A 22,738-nucleotide genomic window follows, 5' to 3' on the forward strand; every position below is an offset into this window, starting at 1 on the left:
GAAGGCCATCAAAATGGCAGCCAGTCAAGACAGCCTTAATAACCTGAGGAAAATCACAGCCTTCCCAGCAGCTTTTAGACAGAATGAAAGGAAAATACTTAAAAGAGGAAGGGGACAGGGAGAAACAAGGATTGTTTTCTGAGAAGAAACCACTCTGATCTCAGCCTAAACAGATTATTTGGCAGCCAGGCTGCTGTTACCTTTGAAAATATATTTCTCTGTGAATCTGTCTTTCTAAATTGAGCAGTGAGTCAGCAGCAGTGGGCAGTGCCGTGTGTGAAAAAGAGGGGGATGGAGCCAGAGGTATCTCTGGTGCGCTGTTAATAGAAGTCTCTGGAAGAGTAATTTGGTGTACGCTTTTCAGCTTTTAGGTCACTACTTTAAATTCAATCTCAGTTGCTCATGAGCAAAAGTGAATGGCTGGTGGCTTATGAAAAAAGCCACCAATAGAACATCCTCATCCCTTCCCCCGGCGACCACGACTACAACTGGTACCCTCCCTTTTGGTCCCACCAGAAGCAGAAAGGGAGAATAGAAATGTCATTTCAAGCATTTTCCCAGCTTTTGCAGCAGAGAAATTTGAGATATAAAAAAGACCAACTCCTTTTCATTGTTAACTCATGTCATGGGTAGAGTTATTCTCCTATAATACAGTTCCTGGACCTTTCTGAGATTTTTTGAAATGAGACCTAGGCCATCTCAGAAGAATATGTTACCTCATAGAAAATTAAATCATACAAAGGCATATTCTGAAGGACTAAATGAAAAACATGTAACATTTCTTAGCCTGAATCTACAGATCTAGGATTTATTTATTTTTCCTACTTGTTTATACCAAGAATTTTCTATATATTATCTAGAAAATATTTTCATTATTCCATTAAATGAGCTTGTCTTCATGTTCAGTTTTCATGTATTTTTTTTTTTCATTTTCATCATTTAACTGGGTGTTCTCTTCCTCCTAAAGATACTATATGGTTCCTTGATTTCCTTTATTTCCTTAAAATTCTCCAAATTTCCTTGTTGCTAATATGTCCACCTTCACATAATTTTGTTCCCCACATGTTGTAATGGTAAAGGAACAACAAAAGCAAACTCTCTCCAGTTACCTGGGGAAAAGCAACAAAATAAGTACCAGAGCAGAGACACCACCTCATTTGCTGGTGCAGATAGATGCTGGGCTCTTCCTCCAGCACCATGTTACCATCTCTCCTAACCAACAAGGCCAGCTTCCAGAACTCTCTAGTCAGCAACATCCACCATTCACATGTAATACCAGGAGAAGGTAAGCCCCTGTGCTCTACACATCCCCTGGTGAAGTGACGTGTCACACTATGATTTGTACAGCAAGGGGCTGTTAGCGACACCACAGGTAGCCCAACTTACAGCTGTAGGTTCAGCTGAAGAGGCAGCCTTTCCTGGCCAAACATGCTTCAGTCAGGAATGTGTAAATTGTGAAACACAAGTAATGATCCTACAAGTAACTCCTATGCCTGTGCATCTAGGGCTGCAAATGGGAATATCAGCCACACCTCCTCCCTTCATCTAAATGAACAAATGAGGCCCAGAAATCACAAGATTTGCCTGTGGCCACAGAGCAAAGTTGTCTGCCTCAGAATTAGACTGCCTACCATCCGCTAGCAGACCCAAAGCTATTTTCTCCACACGGTACTGCAGCAAAAATAAATCCTGCTGGGGTACAAGATTCCGAGACAGAAAATCATAGTTGACTGTAGACTCTTTTGGCGCAAAGTACAAAACATTCAAGTGCATGTTTTCAGTCCCTACCTTCATTCTTGTAATGATTGCCGCTAATCCCTGCGAGCTCCTTCAGTGGTAGCAATCAATAGAATAGATCAGCTGAGGAAACCCTCCATCCATAGGGCCCCTGCTTTCCTTCCCAGATGGAAGTTTCCTTCACTAGAGTGTCAAGAGATGTGCAAACTTCCCTCCGTTGCCCAAATATGAGCCTATTAGCCTTCCAGAGTGTCCCCATAGAACTTTACGTATCTATCAGGAAGCATACCTGTAGATTTAATAAAACAGCACCGATCCTCATGGCTTCACTGATTTCGAGGCTGTACATCAACTGTGGGAAGCGGGGAGGGCTTTGATTATTTGGAGGGAGCACTTCAATGTACACGGTGCAGATGGAGTGCCTGCAGAGAACGAGAACACAGCGAGATGGGTACAAACATACATCACCTTGAATAAAAGACTGCATTTGGTGTTCTGTTGTTGGGCTCACAGGAGAGGATGTTTTGAATTTTTAGAGAAAACAATAAAATAATTCAGAATTTAAGGATGGAAAAATAAAAGGTACCATCAAAACATCATGTTTCTATGAAATTATCTTGGAGAAAAGAAATGCCCCAGGGTAACGATTTTTCCTACTTAGATTAATAGTGTGAATTAAAAAGGAATAGCTGTACAAATAAAGCTAATAGATTCATAGGAGTCTCGACTCCTGACTTCACTTTTTAATGTCTTTCTAAAAGCAAAAAGCATTCTATAAATATCTGGTAATATGAACTGTCCTTGGGGCTTTCTTCCTATTAAACCAGCAGAGGGAGTATTGATTAAAACAATACACAAAGCAAAATATGGGCTGTGTTTTATTAGTTTTCTTGCTGACATCAATGGCTTCATGGAAATGCATGTCAAGAGTCAGGCTCATAAAGTAATCGTTCTGTAAAACAGCTGCAGACAAAACCAAAGGTGGTTTCAAGTCTTTGAAGACTATATTATGAATGGCTAGAAATTAGATTTAATTGGAGTCTAACACTGACAGGAATTTTTTCTGAAGGACAAGAGAATATTCTATTACTATAAAGACAAAAATATTAGTGCTGCCATAATCAATTTTTTTGACATCTCTAAACTCTGAAATTTCTTCCTGCAACAAAAGCTAAAGAAGCAAGATATTCCAAGTGTATATGGAAGCAGCATTGGCTAGAGTTATGTTAATGAGAGCTAGTGTTCCATCTGGAAGAGACTGTGGCCACTGATGCTTGACTACGAAGTTAGCCTTCTGCCTGGACAAGCACACAATCACTGCCTACACTGTATGCTTTACACTTATTTTGAAAAAAATCACCACTTTTTACTAAAAACACATTTGTTGTCATTTCTATACAGGCAAAAGAATTTTCTTAAAGTAGTCCAAAGTTCATTATACTAATTCATTCAATGAGAACACACCGTCACCAAAACATTTTTCTAAGATTATTATAGCAAAATAGTCTACTTTTTGAAAAGCTTTGCAGAGAACTCTAGACCATAGGCACTGAAAATGTGTTTCAGCTAATCATCTTATACTATGCCAGTGTCCAACTTGTTTATGAACATGCTCTCAACAGACGAGATACTTATAGGATACTGAGCACCTCTACAAAGCTGCAGTGAATTTAAAAAAAATATCACACTTAACATTTATCGAAATGTTGTTCCAAAATAATTTCACTTTAAATTAAAATCTCTTTTAGAATTAGTACTTTTAAAACTTATAATCATTCTTGCCTCTGGGTTTATTACCGTACTGTTAAAATTTGTCAATAAAATCAATCAAATTCTAATTGCTTTTCTTTCCAAATATATATATATATATATATATATATATTTGAAAATATATATATATATATATATATATTTGAAATTGGACTTGAAGAGTAAGATGTTTACAGTAGGTCGAAATGGTTAATGAAATGTTACTTATAAACTTATAGGTATTAATCTCACAGCTAAATGCAAAAGAAAACATGGTGGAAAGAAAAATATCCAGAAGTTACCAAGTTTAATGTGCAGTGCAGAGCTCCACTTCTCATACTATGGGAAGAAAGGAACTGCCATTTTGAAGCAGACTCGTCACCCTCCAGGTGGTGAACTGGCTCTAACAGCGGCCCTGAGATACGGGTTCTCCCTGATGCTCCCCTCGTGATCCTGGCTTCTTTCAGTGTCTGTTATTCATCAAGTCACTCAAACACTTTATAAATCTGTTCCTTGGGGGCCTCAAAATGGGTTGAGGGACTGACAGTTGATTCAGCTCAGGTCTTGATCTCTGCACTAAGTGCAAAACCTACTTGGGATTCTCCTTCTCTCCCTCTCTCTCTCTGCCCCCATCTCACCCAGTCTCTCTCTCAAAATAAATAAATATACTTTAAAAAAATCTGTTCCTTTTTCTGACCAGCACATGTCTATGTGTAAGAAGTCCTATAACGTCTTGCCTGTACCATAATGGCAGTAACACTGGCTGAGTGACATTGAGCATGGGATTTGTAACTGCACACTCCTGAGTTAGAATTTGGAAGCTACTGCTGTGTGATGCTAGGTAAATTACATCTGTTTTACCACTTTCATCTAAAAAATGAGAATAATGCTAACATCTAAGTTTAGCCCAAGGGTTAAATAAGATTATACACTATGTGCACATGTATGGATGCTGTGTACATACATGTTTATGTATACACATAAGCAAACATATTTATCCATTATTACTAAAAGCTGCTCAAAATAAGGAGTCTTAGTCTATGGAATGGAGTAAATAAATTTGCATATGCCTTATTGAATTCCTTTTGAAAATGTCAGATTTTATTTTATTTATTTATTTATTTATTTTTTAATAGTTTATTGTCAAGTTGGTTTCCATATAACACCCAGTGCTCATCCCCACAAGTGCCCTCCTCCATGCTCATCACTCCCTTCCCCTCTTCCCCACACCCATCAGTCCTCAGTTTGTTATTTTTTTAGGTTTATTTATTTTGAGGGAGAGAGAGAATGCCAAGCAGGCTCCATGATGTTAGTGCAGAGCCTGGTGAGGGCTCAATCTCATGAACTGGGAGATCATAACTTGAATCAAAATCAAGAGTTGGCCGCTTAACCAACTGAGCCACCCAGGCGCCCCTAATATTTCAGACATTTTAATAGTATCTTTTTCACTCTTTTAGGCTAAATACCTACAGGTATGATACCGGGGACACCTCCCCAAAGTGGGTTGTGATGGTGTCAAGGTGTGGTGCTGTTAGATGAAAATCTTCTGATTTTGAAGAGTCTACATTTTCTATGGATATACAATATCCTCACACACACTTGATCTTGAAGACTACTCTCCCAGAAGCTCTTGGCAAAGAAGAAAATGTAGACTCACCTGCTTTTAAAGTTAGTAGCCTGGGGGCTTCTCTATAAACTGACCTAAGGCTCACCTCAGTAACCCTGGAGGTAAGAGAGTCCCTCACTGATTAACACTTTTTCTGATCTAGAACACACTTGTACTCCAAATTCAAAGTCTTCTTTCAAGAAGTTAGGCCTTTCCTGCCTTAGAAAAAAATTTTTTTTAATGTTTTATTTATTTCTGAGAGAGAGAAAGAGAGAAAAAGAGAGAGAGAGAGAGAGAGAGAGAGACAGCATGAACAGGGGAGAGTCAGAGAGGGAGACACAGACTCTGAAACAGGCTCCAGGCTCTGAGCTAGCTGTCAGCACAGAGCCCGACACAGGGCTCGAACCCACAAACCGTGAGATCATGACCTGAGCTGAAGTCGGATGCTTAACCGACTGAGCCACCCAGGCACCCGAGGCCTTTCTTGCTTTTGTTATTTTTTGCAGCTTCAGCTTACTGGTCTGGAATACTTTATGAAGTCTTTACCAGAATATGAGGCTCTTTCCACTGAAGACAGTAAGGTTTACACTAAACTGATTATACTTTGTGTGTTCTCTTATTTTTCCCCCTTTGACTTTCCATTAGAGGGCTAAACTGTGCCCACAACACCACACTAAGGACCTTTACACCTGGAGGCTGGTATATCCACCAATATAATGCAAAACAAACAAACAAAAAGGCCCATGCCCCAAGGCCAAGGAACAGTGGAACACAGCTTGATCCAACAGGAGCTTCATCACCTTCCTCCTCCCTTACTCTTTAGCTTCTTTTGATCCTTTTCCCAATAACTCAAACGCTAAAAGTGCTAATTATATATGTTTCTACCCGCCACCCCTGCACTTGGTTCTTGGAATTATTTGAGAAAGATCATATTTCAAAGTCTAGCGTTTTTCATCTTAAACTTCCTGGCACTTCCTACAACCATTTAAATAAGCAGCCTTCCTGCGGGTTACTGCCTTTTACAGTGCCTTGTCCTATTTATCCCTGATGTCAGCACTGTGTCTGAGTTAGCTTTCATGAAACGAAACACGAACAGTGGTCCCGATAAAATGATACCATTAATGTTTTAATAAGTAGTAGTTATTCAACAGCATCAGTTAAGCATATAATAAAACAGGACAGTCACTAGATAAATAATTACGTTTTAATGTAAACGCTTTGTATTAACATTTTATAGCTAGTCTTAAATGCATAAAATCAAGCAGTTATATAATACAAATTTTATTTTGTGATACAACCAGTATAATGTAGATGAATCTCTGTTCCTAAAAAAGTGAACATCAGAAAAACTTTCTCTTTCTCATTTGGTAATGAAGGTCAATGTAGAACACACAAGCTGATGTATTTTCGCAGGTAATCTTATGGTTTTAAAAGACCCTAGTAACCATCTAATTTAACTCTTCTCATTTTACAAAAGAGAATTAGAAAATAGAAAGATTAGGTGACTGAATCAAGGTTAAAAAGTTAATTAGGAACCACAGATAAACTAAAAGGCAAGGCTTCTAAACTCCAAATCTTCTTGCCCTTTCTCCCCACATCCTACAAGAACAAATTTGGGAAGTAAATTGGAGATAGTTTACTTATCTGATGTGTGTGTTTCTGTGTGTGAGTATAAGATATTCTCAGTAAAAGACATTCGTAATGAAGGATGTTATCTTAAAAGAAATCATAGATTGTTTCAAATCTTGGGCTTAGGTTATGATATCACAATTAATTTTAATTATACCATGGATGAAACTTATTAGAATTTTTTTGGTAAGACCAAAATAGAATATGAATAAAGAAGAGGTTGGGAAGACAGACTTAAGGGGCTTTAACCCTCTGGAAATATTTAAAAATATAAAAAGTCAGTTTGTTTTAATAAGCAAGCATACTCAGTCATAATGAGATGATGTTGCTGGAGTGTGGACTCTACAATCTGTATTGTGATTTTCTACTGAATGTGTGAACATATGCTACAGAGTGTTCTACATTTCCACCTTGCTTCTAAGGAAAAGGTATGTATGTTGCTTTCCCTAGTAGACTTAAAACAGAAATTGCCTTCCTTTTTCCTTTGTCTTCCATCAACATTGTGCTGGAGAAGCTGTATTTATAGTTCAATGTGCACAGTGATTTACTAGTTTGGAAAGTACACATAGGAATCTACAGGAGCAAAGGTTTCAGATTTAAAGCCAACAGAGGACGTCAGAGAAACTTCTCAGGGGAAGTTACAGGGACAGAGTTTGAAGATGCAAGGTGTACATAGGCTTAATGACCACAGAACATTCCAGACAGGGGAAAATGCATATGCATATTCACAGGGTGATAAAATAGAGAAGGGTAAGTTTTGTACTACTAAAAAGAAGCATTAAGTAGGGAAATGGTAGGCGTTAAGGCCTGAGAGATAGAGAAGGCCGAGATCATGCAAGGACTCCTGTGCTATGCTTAATTGATTTAAACTTCATCTTGACAACAATGGGGATTGGTTGGTAGATGGTAAGCCCGTCAGTGACAGGCTCACGTGTGCCAAGTTCCCACACATCCCGTTCTTTACCTTGCTTCCATATACCTGCTCTGAGGGGAGACACCTCATCTTACCTGTCTTGCTTCCCCAAGAGGCTAAAAATTGTGAGAACTCAGTAAATTGGTGTCAACATGAATATTCCCGTCCTTTTTAAACTATTTTAAATGTATCACATTAAGTTATTTTAAAAAATAAAATTAGCGATGGAAAAACTGATATTATTAACCTTGTATTATTTAGGTATAGCCTTGGATTCCATAAAAAGAAAAATTGGGAATCAATTTCATGAACCGATCACTTTATCATAATTGTATTAATAAGGTATTTGGGGATAGGATTGCCCTTTATTCTCTGTCTTTATAAATACCTACTAGTAATACTTAAATCATGTTAGGATTAAATAAGTATTAATTTAGTTTAATTCAATAACTATAAGACCTACATACACCAATAGAGTAAATATTATCTCAGACTATGGTTACTTTTTAAATCTGTTGGTTTTCATCTGTCCTTTGATGCTTCTGAAAGAGTACAAGAAAAGAGAACAAAAATTAGGCTACTCTTTGTTTTACTAGAAATCTTTAGCAAGTTTACTGATTAGAATAACAAATACATGAATAGTTAATTCAAGGGGCTTTATTCTGTTATTTAAATTTACAAATTAAGATCGCCAATCTGAGAAAAGAAGTAAATGGAAAATTGCCATTTTTTGGTGTTATTATTTAAATAGGTCTAATACCACTGCTGCTGGTGGGTCTATTTGAAAAATACATCACAGCCTATACATTAATGCTGGCAATTTTCAAATGGCATCTTCCTTTCAAAGGAAACACAGAAAGCAAAACCTCACAACTCTTCAATTTATCCCTCAAGTCAATTTGAAAGATTAATTTCCCCCCAGAAAACAGCAAATGTGAGCATCCTAAGGGGAACATGACATTATCCCAGCAGGTGGGAAGGCTGTATACAGCTTTTATTCTCTGTAGGTCCCACTTGATCTTTGATCCAACATTATAAGGTGATCTTTCCATGCCCAAATCATTATCTCTAAGGAAAACACTGAGGCCAGGTCAGTGACACGCTTAGTGTCCCTGAGATCTGTTAATAAAGATTATAAAGAAGGCATTTTGGTACCGGAAGTGGAATGTGATTTTACTCAAGGGATATCCTCTTACTACACTGATTACTTAGAGGCCAAACCAGTGATAGGACTTGCAAACAGGACAGGAGTAAGAAGTGGGTTATAAAATCTCACTCATTAAATCACAAAGTGATTATAAACTCATCACTCATAATGTACAAGCATATATACCTTTGACTAGATCTATACAGTACAGGGCTATCCTCAAGGAAAATAAAATTATAAAATGAATTGATGATTATTATGGGGTTTTAAGAAAAGCTTAAATGGTAAAAACAAAAGGTGCCTTTATTCTTAAAATTAGCATTGATAATAAGTAATTTTAGTATTATTTTTTCCTCCAGAACTGTCACCACAAAAGTCATGGATATGGAACAGAGTGGAGGAGAAAGTCTTAGAATCCAGTAATCCTAGTTCAGGTGAAGGTTCTACAATTTGTTATGGGGTGGGTGGGAGTGTAGCCAAGGGGACCATTTAACCAAGCCAATTATCCTTTTTCAGCCTCAGGTTTCTGGTGTGCAAAAATAAATTCAGTACTGCTAAAGTCACAGTGTTGCTGTTAAGACTAGATATTATGTATAGACAGTAGCGTGCATGATACCTATTGTATGCTAATTAAATAGCATCAATCACCCTTAAGCCTTCTTTAGAATAAGCCAGTATGAATCAAGCTGTTCTTTAAATTCACTCAAACTTGGACTCTCACTTCAGAATCTGTAACTATTCAATATACCAAAAGTATTCTATGTGTTTCTTCTCAAGGAACAGCCCTTAACTACTGTCTCACATTCAGATATATACATCTCTTTGGTTTTGGTTTATATGAACTCTGGCCAAATCCAAATAAATGTGTCCTAAATTGAGCTCATCTCCTTTATCCAAACCAAGCATGCTGACTTGACACCACTACCTTGTCACCTTAGACAAAAACATAGGAAAAAATGTTTTTTCTTTTTATGATGATTCCATCTCTTCATTTTCCCAAACATGCCTGGTTGAAGCCATTAGCAACAGTGGTGCCCCTGGATTGGGCCAGTGGTGGAGATGTTCATCATTTCTCTGTTCCACTCAAATCCATCTCCCACGGGGACACCACAGGGGTTTTCCAGAAACCCAACTCCTGTCACTCAACTTCTAATTGGAAGTCCTTCCACGAATACCTTCCACAGATGGATAAAAAGTCCAAGTTTCTTAAAAGAAAACAACAAATTAAATTTTCCATGAAATGACCCTTAACTCTCCTGTCCCTTCTGGAACCACAGTTTATGCACTGGTAACACCAACTAGACTGGTAATTACCCGTAATGACCAAGCTATTTCACACCTCTCAGGCTGTGCAAATAATGTGACATACTTTTTTCACCTGGTCAACCTTTACTTAATCTCTGAAACTCCTCTGCTTGGGAGAACTTCTAAGTAGTCCCTCATTATAACGAGTGCCCTCTGCACTGCCCTAGAAACCTGAGAAATTGGCTCCATCACAGATTTACCAGGCTGAACTGAATTTAATTATTTAAAGTCCTACTTTTCACCCTTTACTGCAATTTTTTTCTGCAAAGGACAGTATTATGTTTATCTTTTTGTTTCTAAGACATGGCAGATGACACTTGTGTGATAAATAGTTGGTTGGAATGAACAGAAAATCATAATTTAAAATATTTTTATTTTTAAATTTTTAACCTATTAGCAACAAAATTAGACAGAATTTGGTGTATACTATGAAAGAAGGCAGAATAATTTCAAATCTCCCCATTTCAGGGGCTCTTTAAAGTTACTGGAGTTTTGTATTACACGATCTCATTTTCTCATTCCATTTAAAAAATAAACAGAAAAAACTGTTTAAGAACTTAGGAAAACAACAGAAATAGACTTTTTTTTAAAGAACCTAGGGCATTCCAGGAATTGTTTTGGCTTCTGCAAACACAAGAAACCACCAAACCACAGCGATTTTTGCCCTTTTCCAGTGGGGAAGAGGTGAGGCAGACAACAGACTTCATATCGTCATTGCGGGCACAAAATACCATGCCCCATGGTGGTAAGTGCAGGAGATATAAAGGGTGTGGACGTATGGAGAGGCTGTTGTAATATAGTTGTAAATAGTTTGCTGGAAAAGACTTTGCAAAGAAGAGCTAGGGGCCAGAGGAAATGAACCCATGGACAAATGGGAGGAGGAGTCATTCACGCTGAGAGAGGAAAGTCAGGGTCAAAGGTCTGAAGGTAGCTTCTGGGCTCAGGGATGAGAGGAGATGGTGTGAGGGCTGGAGGGGGCAGGACATAATGTTACCCTGAAGAGGTGGACCTTAGGTAGTGTCCTGTGGCTGCTGGTAAATGGTGCTGGTCTCCATCGGCTGTTGCAATAATTTTGACTTTGACTTTGAGTCAGATGGGAAACCCAGGAGAGCCCCGAAGTATGTTTCCCATGTTACTAGGATCATTCCGTCCCCTGCATAGAGAAGGAACTGAAGGTGCATTTGCAGAAGTTTAACTACAAGAGGTGTGGATCCCTGGGGCCAGACTGGGACCCAAGAGCTGGTGTGGTTCTGGATGTCACTAAGGAAAACAGGGAATTGTTGGTTTCTGAATCTGTTTCTAGGGGAGAGCTCAGCTCAGAAAGGAGGCAGCAAGGCTGGCTCCAGGGGTGTTTGACCAGAACACCTGCAAGCCCGGCTATAAGACACTGAGAATTTTTGATCCAGGGGCTCTTGAAGTGAATGTTAGACAGCTGTGAATGAAATTCCCACAGAGGGTCCCTGATGGAGGGATGACAGCTGGAGATGAGGTTAGAGAGAAGAGGAGGTGATGCCAAGGGGTCTGTCATCTACAGGTGACCTGAGCAAAGAGGAGGAGTAGATCCTATGAGACTCAGGGGGAGGGCATGAGGGAGAGGAGGAACAGGGCACAGATACCTGTGAGGAGAGGGAGCCTCCTACCGCAGCTCCGCTGTGAGAGGCAAGAGAGAAGTGTGACACAGGGGTGTGGGGTTGTGCTCTGGGGGGTGGTCAGAGGGGACCACTCCCACTTACTGGTTGTGGTACAGCCCGCTTGGCAAACTTCCAGGCCCTGACTAGCTTCAGGTAGTGGCTCTTTGAAAACTTTCTCTGTTTCCTCTATGAGGTTGATCTCTCTGATTTCTGCCTCTTTGGGATCAATAATGACAAACTGTATCTTCTGGAAATATGACCCATTTCCAGGTTTTCAAATTTTGCATATATGAAGCATAGTTGTCCCTAATGATTCTTCATTTCCTGTTTCTGTATTATTTCCTTAGAATTTATTATTGTACTTTCTCCCTTTTTTTGATTAAGTGAGCTGGTGGTTTATCCATGTAATTATGTTTTTATTTTTACTTCTTTTTTTCACAGAACCAAATTTAGATTTGCTTGCTGGTTGTAGAGATGGTGAGCACGTATTCACACTTGCCATCACACTTGTTATTTCTTCCTTGCGTTTCTTTGTGGTTTTTGTTTGCTTCTTTTATGAAGTATCAGAACAACTACATAAAGTCTTCATAAAAGTTTCTCAAAAAAAGAAGCACAGACTCCTTTCACTAAATAAAATAAAAAGCACAATCTAGCAGTTTAATTCAAGATGAAAACATCACCATCTAGTGGGATTCATACCAAGAATGAAAAATAGATTTATTTAGGAATTATATTAAGTCAATCATTATATGATTAGCTGAAGAATGGAGTCATTACTGTCTTCATAGATGATGGGTATGTATTTTCTTATTTTAAAAGCCAATAAAATAGGAATAAACATTTTCCTGGCATAATTTTAAAAAAATGTTTTTTTTTTTAACATGAACCGATATAAATGGGAAATCAGAGAGATGTTCTCACACGAGTTAAAAACTAGGTAAGTATTTTTATTGAGACAATTAGCAAATGAATTAAGGGAAAAAATGTAAAGAAGGACATACAATTTTTACTATTTATAAAATATATTCCTGGATAACACTAGAAAATTGATGGGAAAACTACGAAAATACAAGAGAATTAAATTTTAAAAAGTGGGTTAAAATTAATAAAATCCACATATATAACATCCTTGTATACTGTTATGTATAATAACAACAAAAGCTACAGAAACCAACCAACAGAGAAAGGGACAGGACTCATATAAAGACAATATTTAAAAAATAAAAACTCCTACAGGACACAAAAGACAGCACGGTCAAATAGACAGAAAGTTCTTGGATAGAAAGATTAGACATCAAAAAACTCAATTTAATTCCAAGGAATTAATTTATAAATGTAATGTTTCTAATAAAAATACAGTTTATTTTTTTAAATTTTATATTTATTTCTAAGAGAGAGAGCGAGACAATGTGAGCAGAAGAGGGTCAGAGAGAGAGGGAGACACAGAATCTGAAACAGGCTCCAGTCTCTGAGCTGTCAGCACAGAGCCCGATGTGGGGCTCAAACCCACGAACCGCAAGATCATGACCCGAGCCAAAGTCAGACGCTTAACTGACTGAGCCACCCAGATGCCCCACAAAAATGTAGTTTAAACGCCTCACTTAACTAGTTTAAATATTGTCAAAAACTTAACAGAAAAAGTAACTGAGACACTTTTAGGGGAAAAAAATCATAGAGATAGCACCATAATATGAAGCACAGTTTAAAACATTCATAATTGGGGCACCTGGGTGGCTCAGTCAGCTAAGCCTTTGACTTTGGATCAGGTCATGATCTTATGGTTTGTGGGTTCAAACCCCATGTCAGGCTCTGTGCTGACAGCTCCGAGCCTGGAGCCTGCTTCCAATTCTGTGTTTCCCTCTCTCTCTGCCCCTATCTCACTCATGCTCTGTCTCTCTTTCTCTATAAAATAAGTAAACATTAACAACAACAAAAAAATGAAAATAAATATTAACAATTAAAACTGTGACAATAGCTCATGAAAAGAATTTGATGGGATAGAAGAGAATGTTTCAAGTCAACTTCAAATAAATGAGAAAATGTATGAAATAATAAATGTACCATCTCAAATTGGTGGGAAAAAGGTGAAGTATCTAACATACTGCATGTAGAAAATGGCAGAGTAGCCTAAAAATATTATTGCTAATTGTCACCAACTACATACCCTAGGATAAATCTCAAATGCAACAATGATTTAACCTTAAGCATGGATTTATAAAGAAATTAATAGAAAATATAAAATAATTGTAAGCTGGGGTTGACACGAAAAAGTTACAGAAAAAGTAAAAGAAATGGCTTGTATGTAAGCATCGGAAACAAACTCAAACTTACTCATGATCAAATGGATAAAAAAAAATAGGTGTTAGTTTTATCTATCAGATTAGCAAAAATCCATGTTTGATACGACACATAGCTGTGGAGACTGTAGACTTATCCACTTTCAGACCTGACAGTTGGAACTGCAAATTGTCATGAGCCCTATGGAATACAATTTGGCACTATGACTAAAACTTACAATTGCATATGCCATTTGGTAAGTAGGAATTCACTGCACTGATATATCTGCACATATTCAAAATGACACATGTTCAGTGTCATTTATTTCTTCACTGTTAGTAAAAGATCGACTGGAATTTAATAAAAGTCCATCAATAGTGCGTTTCTAACGCTGTATTACATACATATGAAAGAATATTACATTGCTGTGCAAATAGTTTTGAAGGAATTATTCATCATCCATATTAAAAGAACCCAGAATATGTGGTAAGCAGGGGAATGCCCCAGAAGGTGTAGGAATGAATTGCTATTCATTCCTTTTTTAAAAAAATGCTTACTGGAAATCTGAAAAGGAGCAAGGAATTAATAAAAAAAGGTATCTCAGGTCAGGGACTACACAATTCTACAGTAAATCCTATAGATGGAATATGTAGAGAACATATATTTGTACATATGCATATATAGAATTTGTATATACACATATAGAATATATACATATACCCATATGTGTATATATATATATATTTTTAAATAATTACCCAGACGCTGAGAGGTAGTTTCAAACCCCAGATATTTCATGTCACTGCTATGTCTGTGACATCTTACTATCAACAATAAATTGCCTGTCAACAATAAATTGGCTACATGGTTCTGATATTTCCCAGTCCTGCCCCCGCGCGAAGAACAGACACCTGCTTCCCTCACATCTGTGAAATCAGTTACTCATTTTGTGGTTTAAACTTGTCTTTCTCCTCCTTTCCCCAAAACATAACCACATAAGAATGTGCAGTTTCTGAGAATCCTGTCCATCTCATTTGCTGATCTAATGTGTAGGTTTGTAGAATGACAGAATGCTTGTTTGGCTTCCCTCATGTACCAGCGGGTAACTGGCCGTGCGCAGAAGGCAAAATGCCTATGCTCTGAATTACCTTCTCTCCGCAGGAGGCGCGTTATCTGCAGCCTGGACTGTGAGCGCATAGGTGCGCCCCACTGTCAGCACCACCCCTTCAGCGATGGTGATGAGCCCTGTGGTTCGGTTGATGGTGAAGTCTCCCTGAGCCCCAACCAGGATTTCGTAGGTGATCTCCCCATTGGACCCTTCATCTGCATCCACCGCAGTGAGCTAGAACGGAAGATCACAGCATCAGTCCTCTGGGGGCTCAACATTCTGCCACTCTGAGTTAGCATACAAAATCTATAAAGAACTTATCAAACTTAACACCCAAAAGACAAACAATCCAGTAAAGAAATGGGCAGAATGAATGACATTTTTCCAAAGAAGACATCCAGACACATGAAAAGATTCTCAACATACTCATCATCAAAGAAATACAAATCAAAATCACAATGAGATACTACATCACATCTCTCAGAATAGCTAAAATTAACAACTCAGGATACAGCACAAGTTGGTCAGGATATGGAAAAAGGGGAACCCTCTTGCACTGCTGGTGGGAATACAAACTGGTGCTGTCACTCTGGAAAACAGTACGGAGGTTTCTCAAAAAATTAAAACTAGAGCTACACTAGGACCCAGCAATTGTACTACCAGGTATTTAATGAAAGGATACAAAAATGCTGATTTGAAGGGGCACATCACCCCAATGCTTACAGCAGTGCTATCAACAATAACCAAACCATGGACAGAGCTCAAATGTCCATCATATACATATATATATGAATGAGTATTACTTAGTGATTGTAAAGAATGAAATCTTGTCATTTGCAATGATGTAGATGGACCTAGAGTGTGTTATTCCAGGTGGAAAAAGTCAATCAGAGAAAGACAAATACTGTATGATTTCATTCATATGTAGAATTTAAGAAACAAAATAGATGAACATATGGGAAGTGAGGTAAGAAACAGAGAAGAGAGGAAAGTAAACCACAAGAGACCCTTAATGATGGAGAATAAACTATGGGTGACAGATGGAGATGGGGGAATGGGCTAGGTGGGGAATGGGTACCATGGAAGGTGCTTGTTAGGATGAGCACTGGGTGAATCACTGGGTTCTACTCCTGAAACCAATACTACACTGTATGTTAACCAACAAAAATTTAAATTTTAAAAAATCTTTCTTGTAATAAACCCAAATAAACAAATAAAATAACATTAAAAATTAAAGTAGGTAAAGAAAGATTTCTCAGCACATTCACTCTTGCTGTCTTGAGCCACTGCTATGGTGCTCGAATTCGGAAGCAATCACAGCAAGAAGGATTTTTTTTTCTTATGAAAGTGATAAAAGTTTTGGATCTTGAAGGGTATCTTTATTTTAATTTACTATAGGAAAGAAAAAGAAAGCTCTGACAGCAAATGTAATATCACTACAGGAAATTTAACTTTTTCCTCTACATTCTCTCCTGTTCTGGACACATAAACACGTATTACTGCCCAGTGACACTGGAGAAAACGAAGTGGGTGAAGTTGGCCTTTGTTACTCCCTTCCTTCCCTTTGCTTTTATTTTTTTCCATTCGTAAGTTGTTCCTTCCACCTCTCAGATGGTCTCTTATCCCTGTACCCTCTGTATTTACATTTCCTTTGACAAAAGGTCTTTAAATGTTGTGCACACCGATTTGTGAAAGACTGCAAAGCTCTAGGGTGTTACTTTTGCAAACTCACAGAAATGCATCTGCAATTGTAGCAAATCTTATTAAAAATTAGACTATGAAGCACAGGAAATAATTTTTGAGAAGAGGGATTGAATTCAGAGGCTCTGAAATAACACCAGACCATTTATCAAAGGCTAATTTGCACGTGGTTACAGTCATTTTTGAAGCAACTTGTATCCAATAGTTAAAGCTATACTTGGGTTATTATGTTTGAAAACAGATAATAATTTAATTAATCAAGCAAAATTAAGATAAGAATGATCTAATGTGTTAAATAAGGCTCCTTGACTTGCTGATGAATATAAATTTACCTTGGTGGGGAATGGGGGCATGGAGAAAAAATAGATTCTAGTGGGAAATCTTATAAAATGCATTTTACAAACATACACAGAATTTTTAAATTTTCATCATTCCAAAACTGATGGATGGAGATAAGAGAGTTGACCACACATAGTTTACACATAAGGAGAAAACAATAAAAACTCCTTGTTGAGGTCTCAGTTTCATGGTTCGCGAGAATGAGCCCCGTATCAGGCTGCGCTGATAGGACAGAGTCTACTTGGGATTCTCTATCCCCATCTCTCTGCCCCTCCCCTACTCATGCTCACTCTTCTCTCTCAACATAAATAACTAAACTTAAAAAAAAAAAAAAAAAGAAAATTTAAGCTTAAAAAAGTTTCCTGTTGAATAAAGAAAAAGTATATAATTGTATTAAATAAAACTATAGAAACATTTTTGCGACATTTTTATATCTATTTCTAGCCCCTAATTTTCAATTCTATAAAAGTAGTTCTTTATCATCTACAGGTTCCTTTGGGCGACCACTGCACAGTGGTGCACCTTGTTTGATCCAAAGTGAGGGTGCACATTTATCTCGAAATGTAAATTCAGTTTTAAGAACACTGTGTTAATTAGTGCCCATTCAATTCACCTGATAAAATCTAAACAAAGTACTTTACACACACCATCATGCTTAAGGGGAAATGCTGTCCATACTATGTTTCTACTGTCAGTATCCACTGCATTTAGAACGATAATGTGAATAGAAGCAGAAGCTCCAAAAATAATTGAGAGGAAAGAAGGGAATTTGAGAGTTGGCATTCAGTTAGCTGAGATTTGGGGGTGGACAGATGTGGCTGCCAGAAGGTAAAGCATTTCATAAAATCATTCAGGGACTTGCAGACAGGATGACTGGCATGGTCCTAAAGGCTAAGTAGAAGGAAACTATTTGCAGAAACAGAACAGATGAGTGATGTGTATTTATAGAGAACTATTCAAGCCGGACCAACTCAGTTCTCTTTCACATGTGTGTAAAATTAGAAAATTAGAGGGTGTGGGAAGCAGAGGAGATATCAATTTCATTATAGTAAACCACTTACTGTAATGTCTCAGGAAAGCTTAATTAAAATTTAGCTCAAACTGGATTCAATACTAACATTTTTCCTGGGACTTAAATTGGCCAAAGGAATTTGATGCTAAATGGCATGGCATCAAGTTAAGACCTGTTGCGGGGTATGCTTGGGGGGGCATAGGTATTGTGGTTGGTCTTATTTAACATTTTCATGAATGATGTTGGAAAGGAGGATAAACTGAATCATAATTAAATTGAGGAAGGCACCCATCTGGGAGGTGCTATAAATACCAAATAGTACCGCAACGCACAGACGAGAGAAACAGTCCCCAAATGGCACAGCAGGCCAACCACGGATGAGGTGAGATATTCAGGGAACGTCACTAGCTCCACAGAAACCATCAGGAAGCAGAGAGTTTAACAAATAAGCCAAAAATCAGTTCCACATGTAAGTGACTTATGTAGCTTGATACTCCTTTTCAGTCTTTTAGAACTAAATCTTACCACCGTGGGCTAAAAGTCAACATAACTGAGTCAAACAAAACCAATGTGAACAGATTATTGATGGTTCAAGATTTGAAAAGAGAATGGAGAAATTATTGGTGGTCCAAGATTTGAAAAGGGAACAGAGACAGCGACTGAATATCCAAAAAATGGTAATGCCCCCTGCACAAGAGCTCTGCAACTCAACTCTGGTGGGGATTTCATTCAGTCACGCCCCTACGACTGCAATCAGTGGTCTCTGAGATGAAGCTATTGAAGGTGTTCCCAAAGCAGAGGGGGAATCCACCTCTTAAAGAGAATGGAGGAGGGGCTGACTTAAGCGAGAAGCCAAAGTGTCGCTTGCAAGTTATCACAAAGTCAAATAAAATCTAGGATTTGTAACCATTTTACTGAAATGTTAGGATACTGAAATGGTCAGACCTCGTATGTCGTGTGTCTACAGATCTTTTCTGCAGTGTGCCAGAGTCTTCTTCATGAAGTGTGACCCTGCCCCTCCCCGTTCCTCCCCCTTGCTATTCCCCTATTTATGTGTTCCAGACAGACGCAGCCACCCCTTGCTGCCACAAGAAATAAAGATAAAGATGAATAAAAAAATACAACATTCTGATTTGTCCTGCTATTCCTGTCTAGGTCTGGCTGTGGTTTATTTTTCTCTTCAATATCTTTCCTGTGCTTGAGAAATGGAAAAGTATGGTTTTATGTAAAAATACAAATATAAAGAATGCTGGATCATAAACTGAATAAAACCTTAGATAGGAGTCTCATAAACGAAGCAAGGATTAATTAAAAGTGAGCAGAGTGGGTGGAAAAGTATTAACAGAAGACAATAAGGTAGGGGATTTTTGTTAAACCAACTTAACAGGAATTTTGTGGAAGGCAGGCCAGGGTGATCAGGTACCAGGGTAGGTGATGAGGAATTTGGAGAGATCCAGAGGGTAGGGGGCTGTCTATCAACTAGTGCAGCAGGATTTTTGCTGAAACTGGGCTGGGCAGGCCAAAGACAAGACCCAAACATGAGGCATAATGGAAAAAGGTGGCTCACCACAGGTGAACTAAAGTTTGCTCAAGGAGAGAGCTTTTGTCAAGAACTAAGAGGTCCATGGATCTGAAGAGTAGACACAAACAAGAAGTGCACTTAGACACATCACCCCCAAATTGCTGAAATGCAAAGAAAAACTTAAGAGCAGAAAAAATAAGGACTCATTTTATAAAAGGAAACAATGTATCATTCACGGCTGACTTCTCATTACAAATAATAGAGGTCAGTAAGCATAGGAATGACATATTCAAAGGACTGGGATGAAAAACGACCAGCACCTGTCAGCAACGTATAATATATCTGGTGAGACAATCCTTCAAACTGAAGGCAAAGTAAAGACATTCAATCATTTATATAATACATCATATTAATGAAACAAAGGATGGAACCACATGATAATCTCTATAAATACAGAAAAAAAAATAGTTAAAACTGGATGTCCATTTATGAAAAAAGAGATTCAACAAACTAGAAATAGAAGGAAACTTCATCAGGGGCGCCTGGGTGGCTTAGTCGGTTGAGCGTCCGACTTTCGCTTACGTCATGATCTCGCGGTTCGTGGGTTCGAGCCCCGCGTCGGGCTCTGTGCTGACTGCCAGCTCAGAGCCTGGAGCCTGTTTCAGTCTGTGACTCCCTCTCTCTCTGACCCTCCCCTGCTCACACTGTCTCTCTCTCTCTCTCCTAGAAATAAATAAAAATATTAAAAAAAAAAAGAAGGAAACTTCATCTATGTGACAAAAACTACCTACAAAGGACCAACAGCTAGCATATATTTCATGATGAGGGTTCAATGCTTTTCCCTAAAATCAGGAACATAAACAGGATTCTCTCACCACTTCTATTCAACATTGTACTGAGGGTTCCGGTCAGTACAATAAAGTGTGTAAAAGAACAACAACAAAAGTCATCGGGTTGATAAGATGAAGTAAAACTATATTTACCTGAAGAAGATACAATCATCTATGTAGAAAATACTAAGTAATCTATAAGAAACTATGAGAGCCAGCAAATGACTACAAGGCTAAACAAAATCTTTTGTATTTGTTTTTCTATTTGTGGTGAGCAATCCAAAAATAAAATTAATTCCATCCAGAGTAGCTTTAAAATGACAAAATAGCTATGAATAAATTTAGCAAAATGCACACACCAAAATCTACAACGTTGCTGTGATAAATTTAAAAGTATATGGAAAGACAGTCCATGTTCATGGATTGAAAGATTTAATACTGTTAAGATGGAAATTCTCCACAATTTATTTGATTTATAAATTCACTATGACCTCTACCAAGATCCTTATCAGGTTTTGTTTTACAGAGTTTGTCAAGTTAAACTTACGATTTCTACAGAAATATAAGGGACCCAGATTAGCCACAGGAATTTTAGAAAAGATAAATAATTTAAAAAGACTTATACTGTATTATTGTAAATAAACTATCAACCTACAATAATCAAGACAATGTGGTTTGGGCATAAAGTAAACATACAGATAAACGGAACAGAAGTCTAGAAATAACCTCTCCCATTTATGGCTAACTGATTTCCAACAAAGATACCAAGGTAATTCAAGGGGAAAAGACAGTTTTTATACACTGAGACAATTAAATATTTCTATGCAAAAAATAAAAAGTAAAATAGAGATGAACTGAAACCTTTATGTTACAGCATTCAAAATGGATCACTAGACAACATAAAAGCTAAAAGTATGAAGCTCATAGACGATAAAATATTCATGAACTTACTTGGCAAAACCTCAAATATGACACCAAAACATAATACACAAAAAATTTAAAAAATGATAATAAATTAAACTTTCTCAAAATTAAAAGCTTTTGCTCCTCTCAAACCATAACTAAGAATATGAGTCATACAACATAGACTGTGAGAAAATATGTGGTAATCATATATCGGATAATGGACTTGTAGTCATAATTTACAAGGAAGAATTACGAGTCAATACCAAGAAGATAAATAGTACAAATAAGAAAATGGGCAGAAGATTTGAACAGACATTTGATCAAAGATGGAAAAATCTCTAATAAGCACATGAAAAGATCTCAAAATCAAGAGTGCTTCAGGAAATGAAAATTAAAACCACAAAGAGATATGGTGAGGTACCTGCCATAGTGGGATTGATAGACTCTGACAATATCAAGTGTCAGTGATGATGTGGGCACGTAAAACGGTACAATCACTTTGGAAAGGGGTTTGGTAGTTTCTCAAAAAGGTAAGTATATATCTTTTTTAAAATTTTTAATGTTTTGGGGCACCTGGGTGGCTTAGTCGGTTAAGCGTCTGACTTTCGCTCAGGTCATGATCTCGCAGTTCGTGGGTTCGAGCCCCGCGTCGGGCTCTGTGCTGACTGCCAGCTCAGAGCCTGGAGCCTGTTTCAGTCTGTGACTCCCTCTCTCTCTGACCCTCCCCTGCTCACGCTGTCTCTCTCTCTCTCTCCTAGAAATAAATAAAAAACATTTAAAAAAATTAAAAAAAAATAAAATTTTTAACGTTTTTTTTATTTCTGAGAGAGAGACAGCATGAGCAGGTAAGGAAGTTCAGAGAAAGAGGGAGATACAGAATCTGAAACAGGCTCCAGTTTCTGAGCTACCTGTCAGCACAGAGCCCGATGCTGGGCTTGAACCCATTAACTGTGAGATCATGACCTGAGCCGAAGTCGGACGCTTAACTGACTGAGCCACCCAGGCGCCCTGGTAAGTATATATCTTTTATAGGACTGAACAATTCTATTCCATGTATCTACATATACACCCAAGGGAAATTTAAAAAGTACATATCCATAGGAAGGCATACAGAGAATTCATAGCTACATTATTCATATATCCTAAAACTGAAACAGTTCAAATGTTCATCAGCTGGTGAACAGATTAAGAAAACCTGGTGTTTTTATATAGTAGAAATACTACTGAGAAATTCAAAGAAACAGAACTACAGAACGGAGTCATACTACAGTGTAGATGGTGAAGTACACTCCTACTATTGCTCCTAAATATAGTACTGAGTCATGC

At 37.8% G+C, this 22,738-nt stretch overlaps 1 protein-coding gene across 1 annotated transcript in view; it reads right to left on the reverse strand.

Annotated features, from left to right (window-relative positions):
- The window catches only part of LOC120225622 (protocadherin-15-like), a gene marked incomplete at its 3' end in the record, with an annotated part of 247,527 nt that overhangs the window by 36,798 nt on the left and 187,991 nt on the right, over positions 1-22,738 (reverse strand). Inside the window, exons 13-14 of the mRNA XM_039223805.1 lie at positions 15,143-15,336; positions 2,027-2,159 (exon numbers count right to left, since the gene is read on the reverse strand). Of these exons, the coding sequence (XP_039079736.1) occupies positions 2,027-2,159; positions 15,143-15,336 (327 nt within the window). The remainder of the gene's footprint in view (positions 1-2,026; positions 2,160-15,142; positions 15,337-22,738) is intronic.

The sequence above is a fragment of the Hyaena hyaena genome, unplaced genomic scaffold (assembly GCF_003009895.1).
Source record: "Hyaena hyaena isolate Hyena2069 unplaced genomic scaffold, ASM300989v1 scaffold_1453, whole genome shotgun sequence".
NCBI lineage: Eukaryota > Metazoa > Chordata > Mammalia > Carnivora > Hyaenidae > Hyaena > Hyaena hyaena.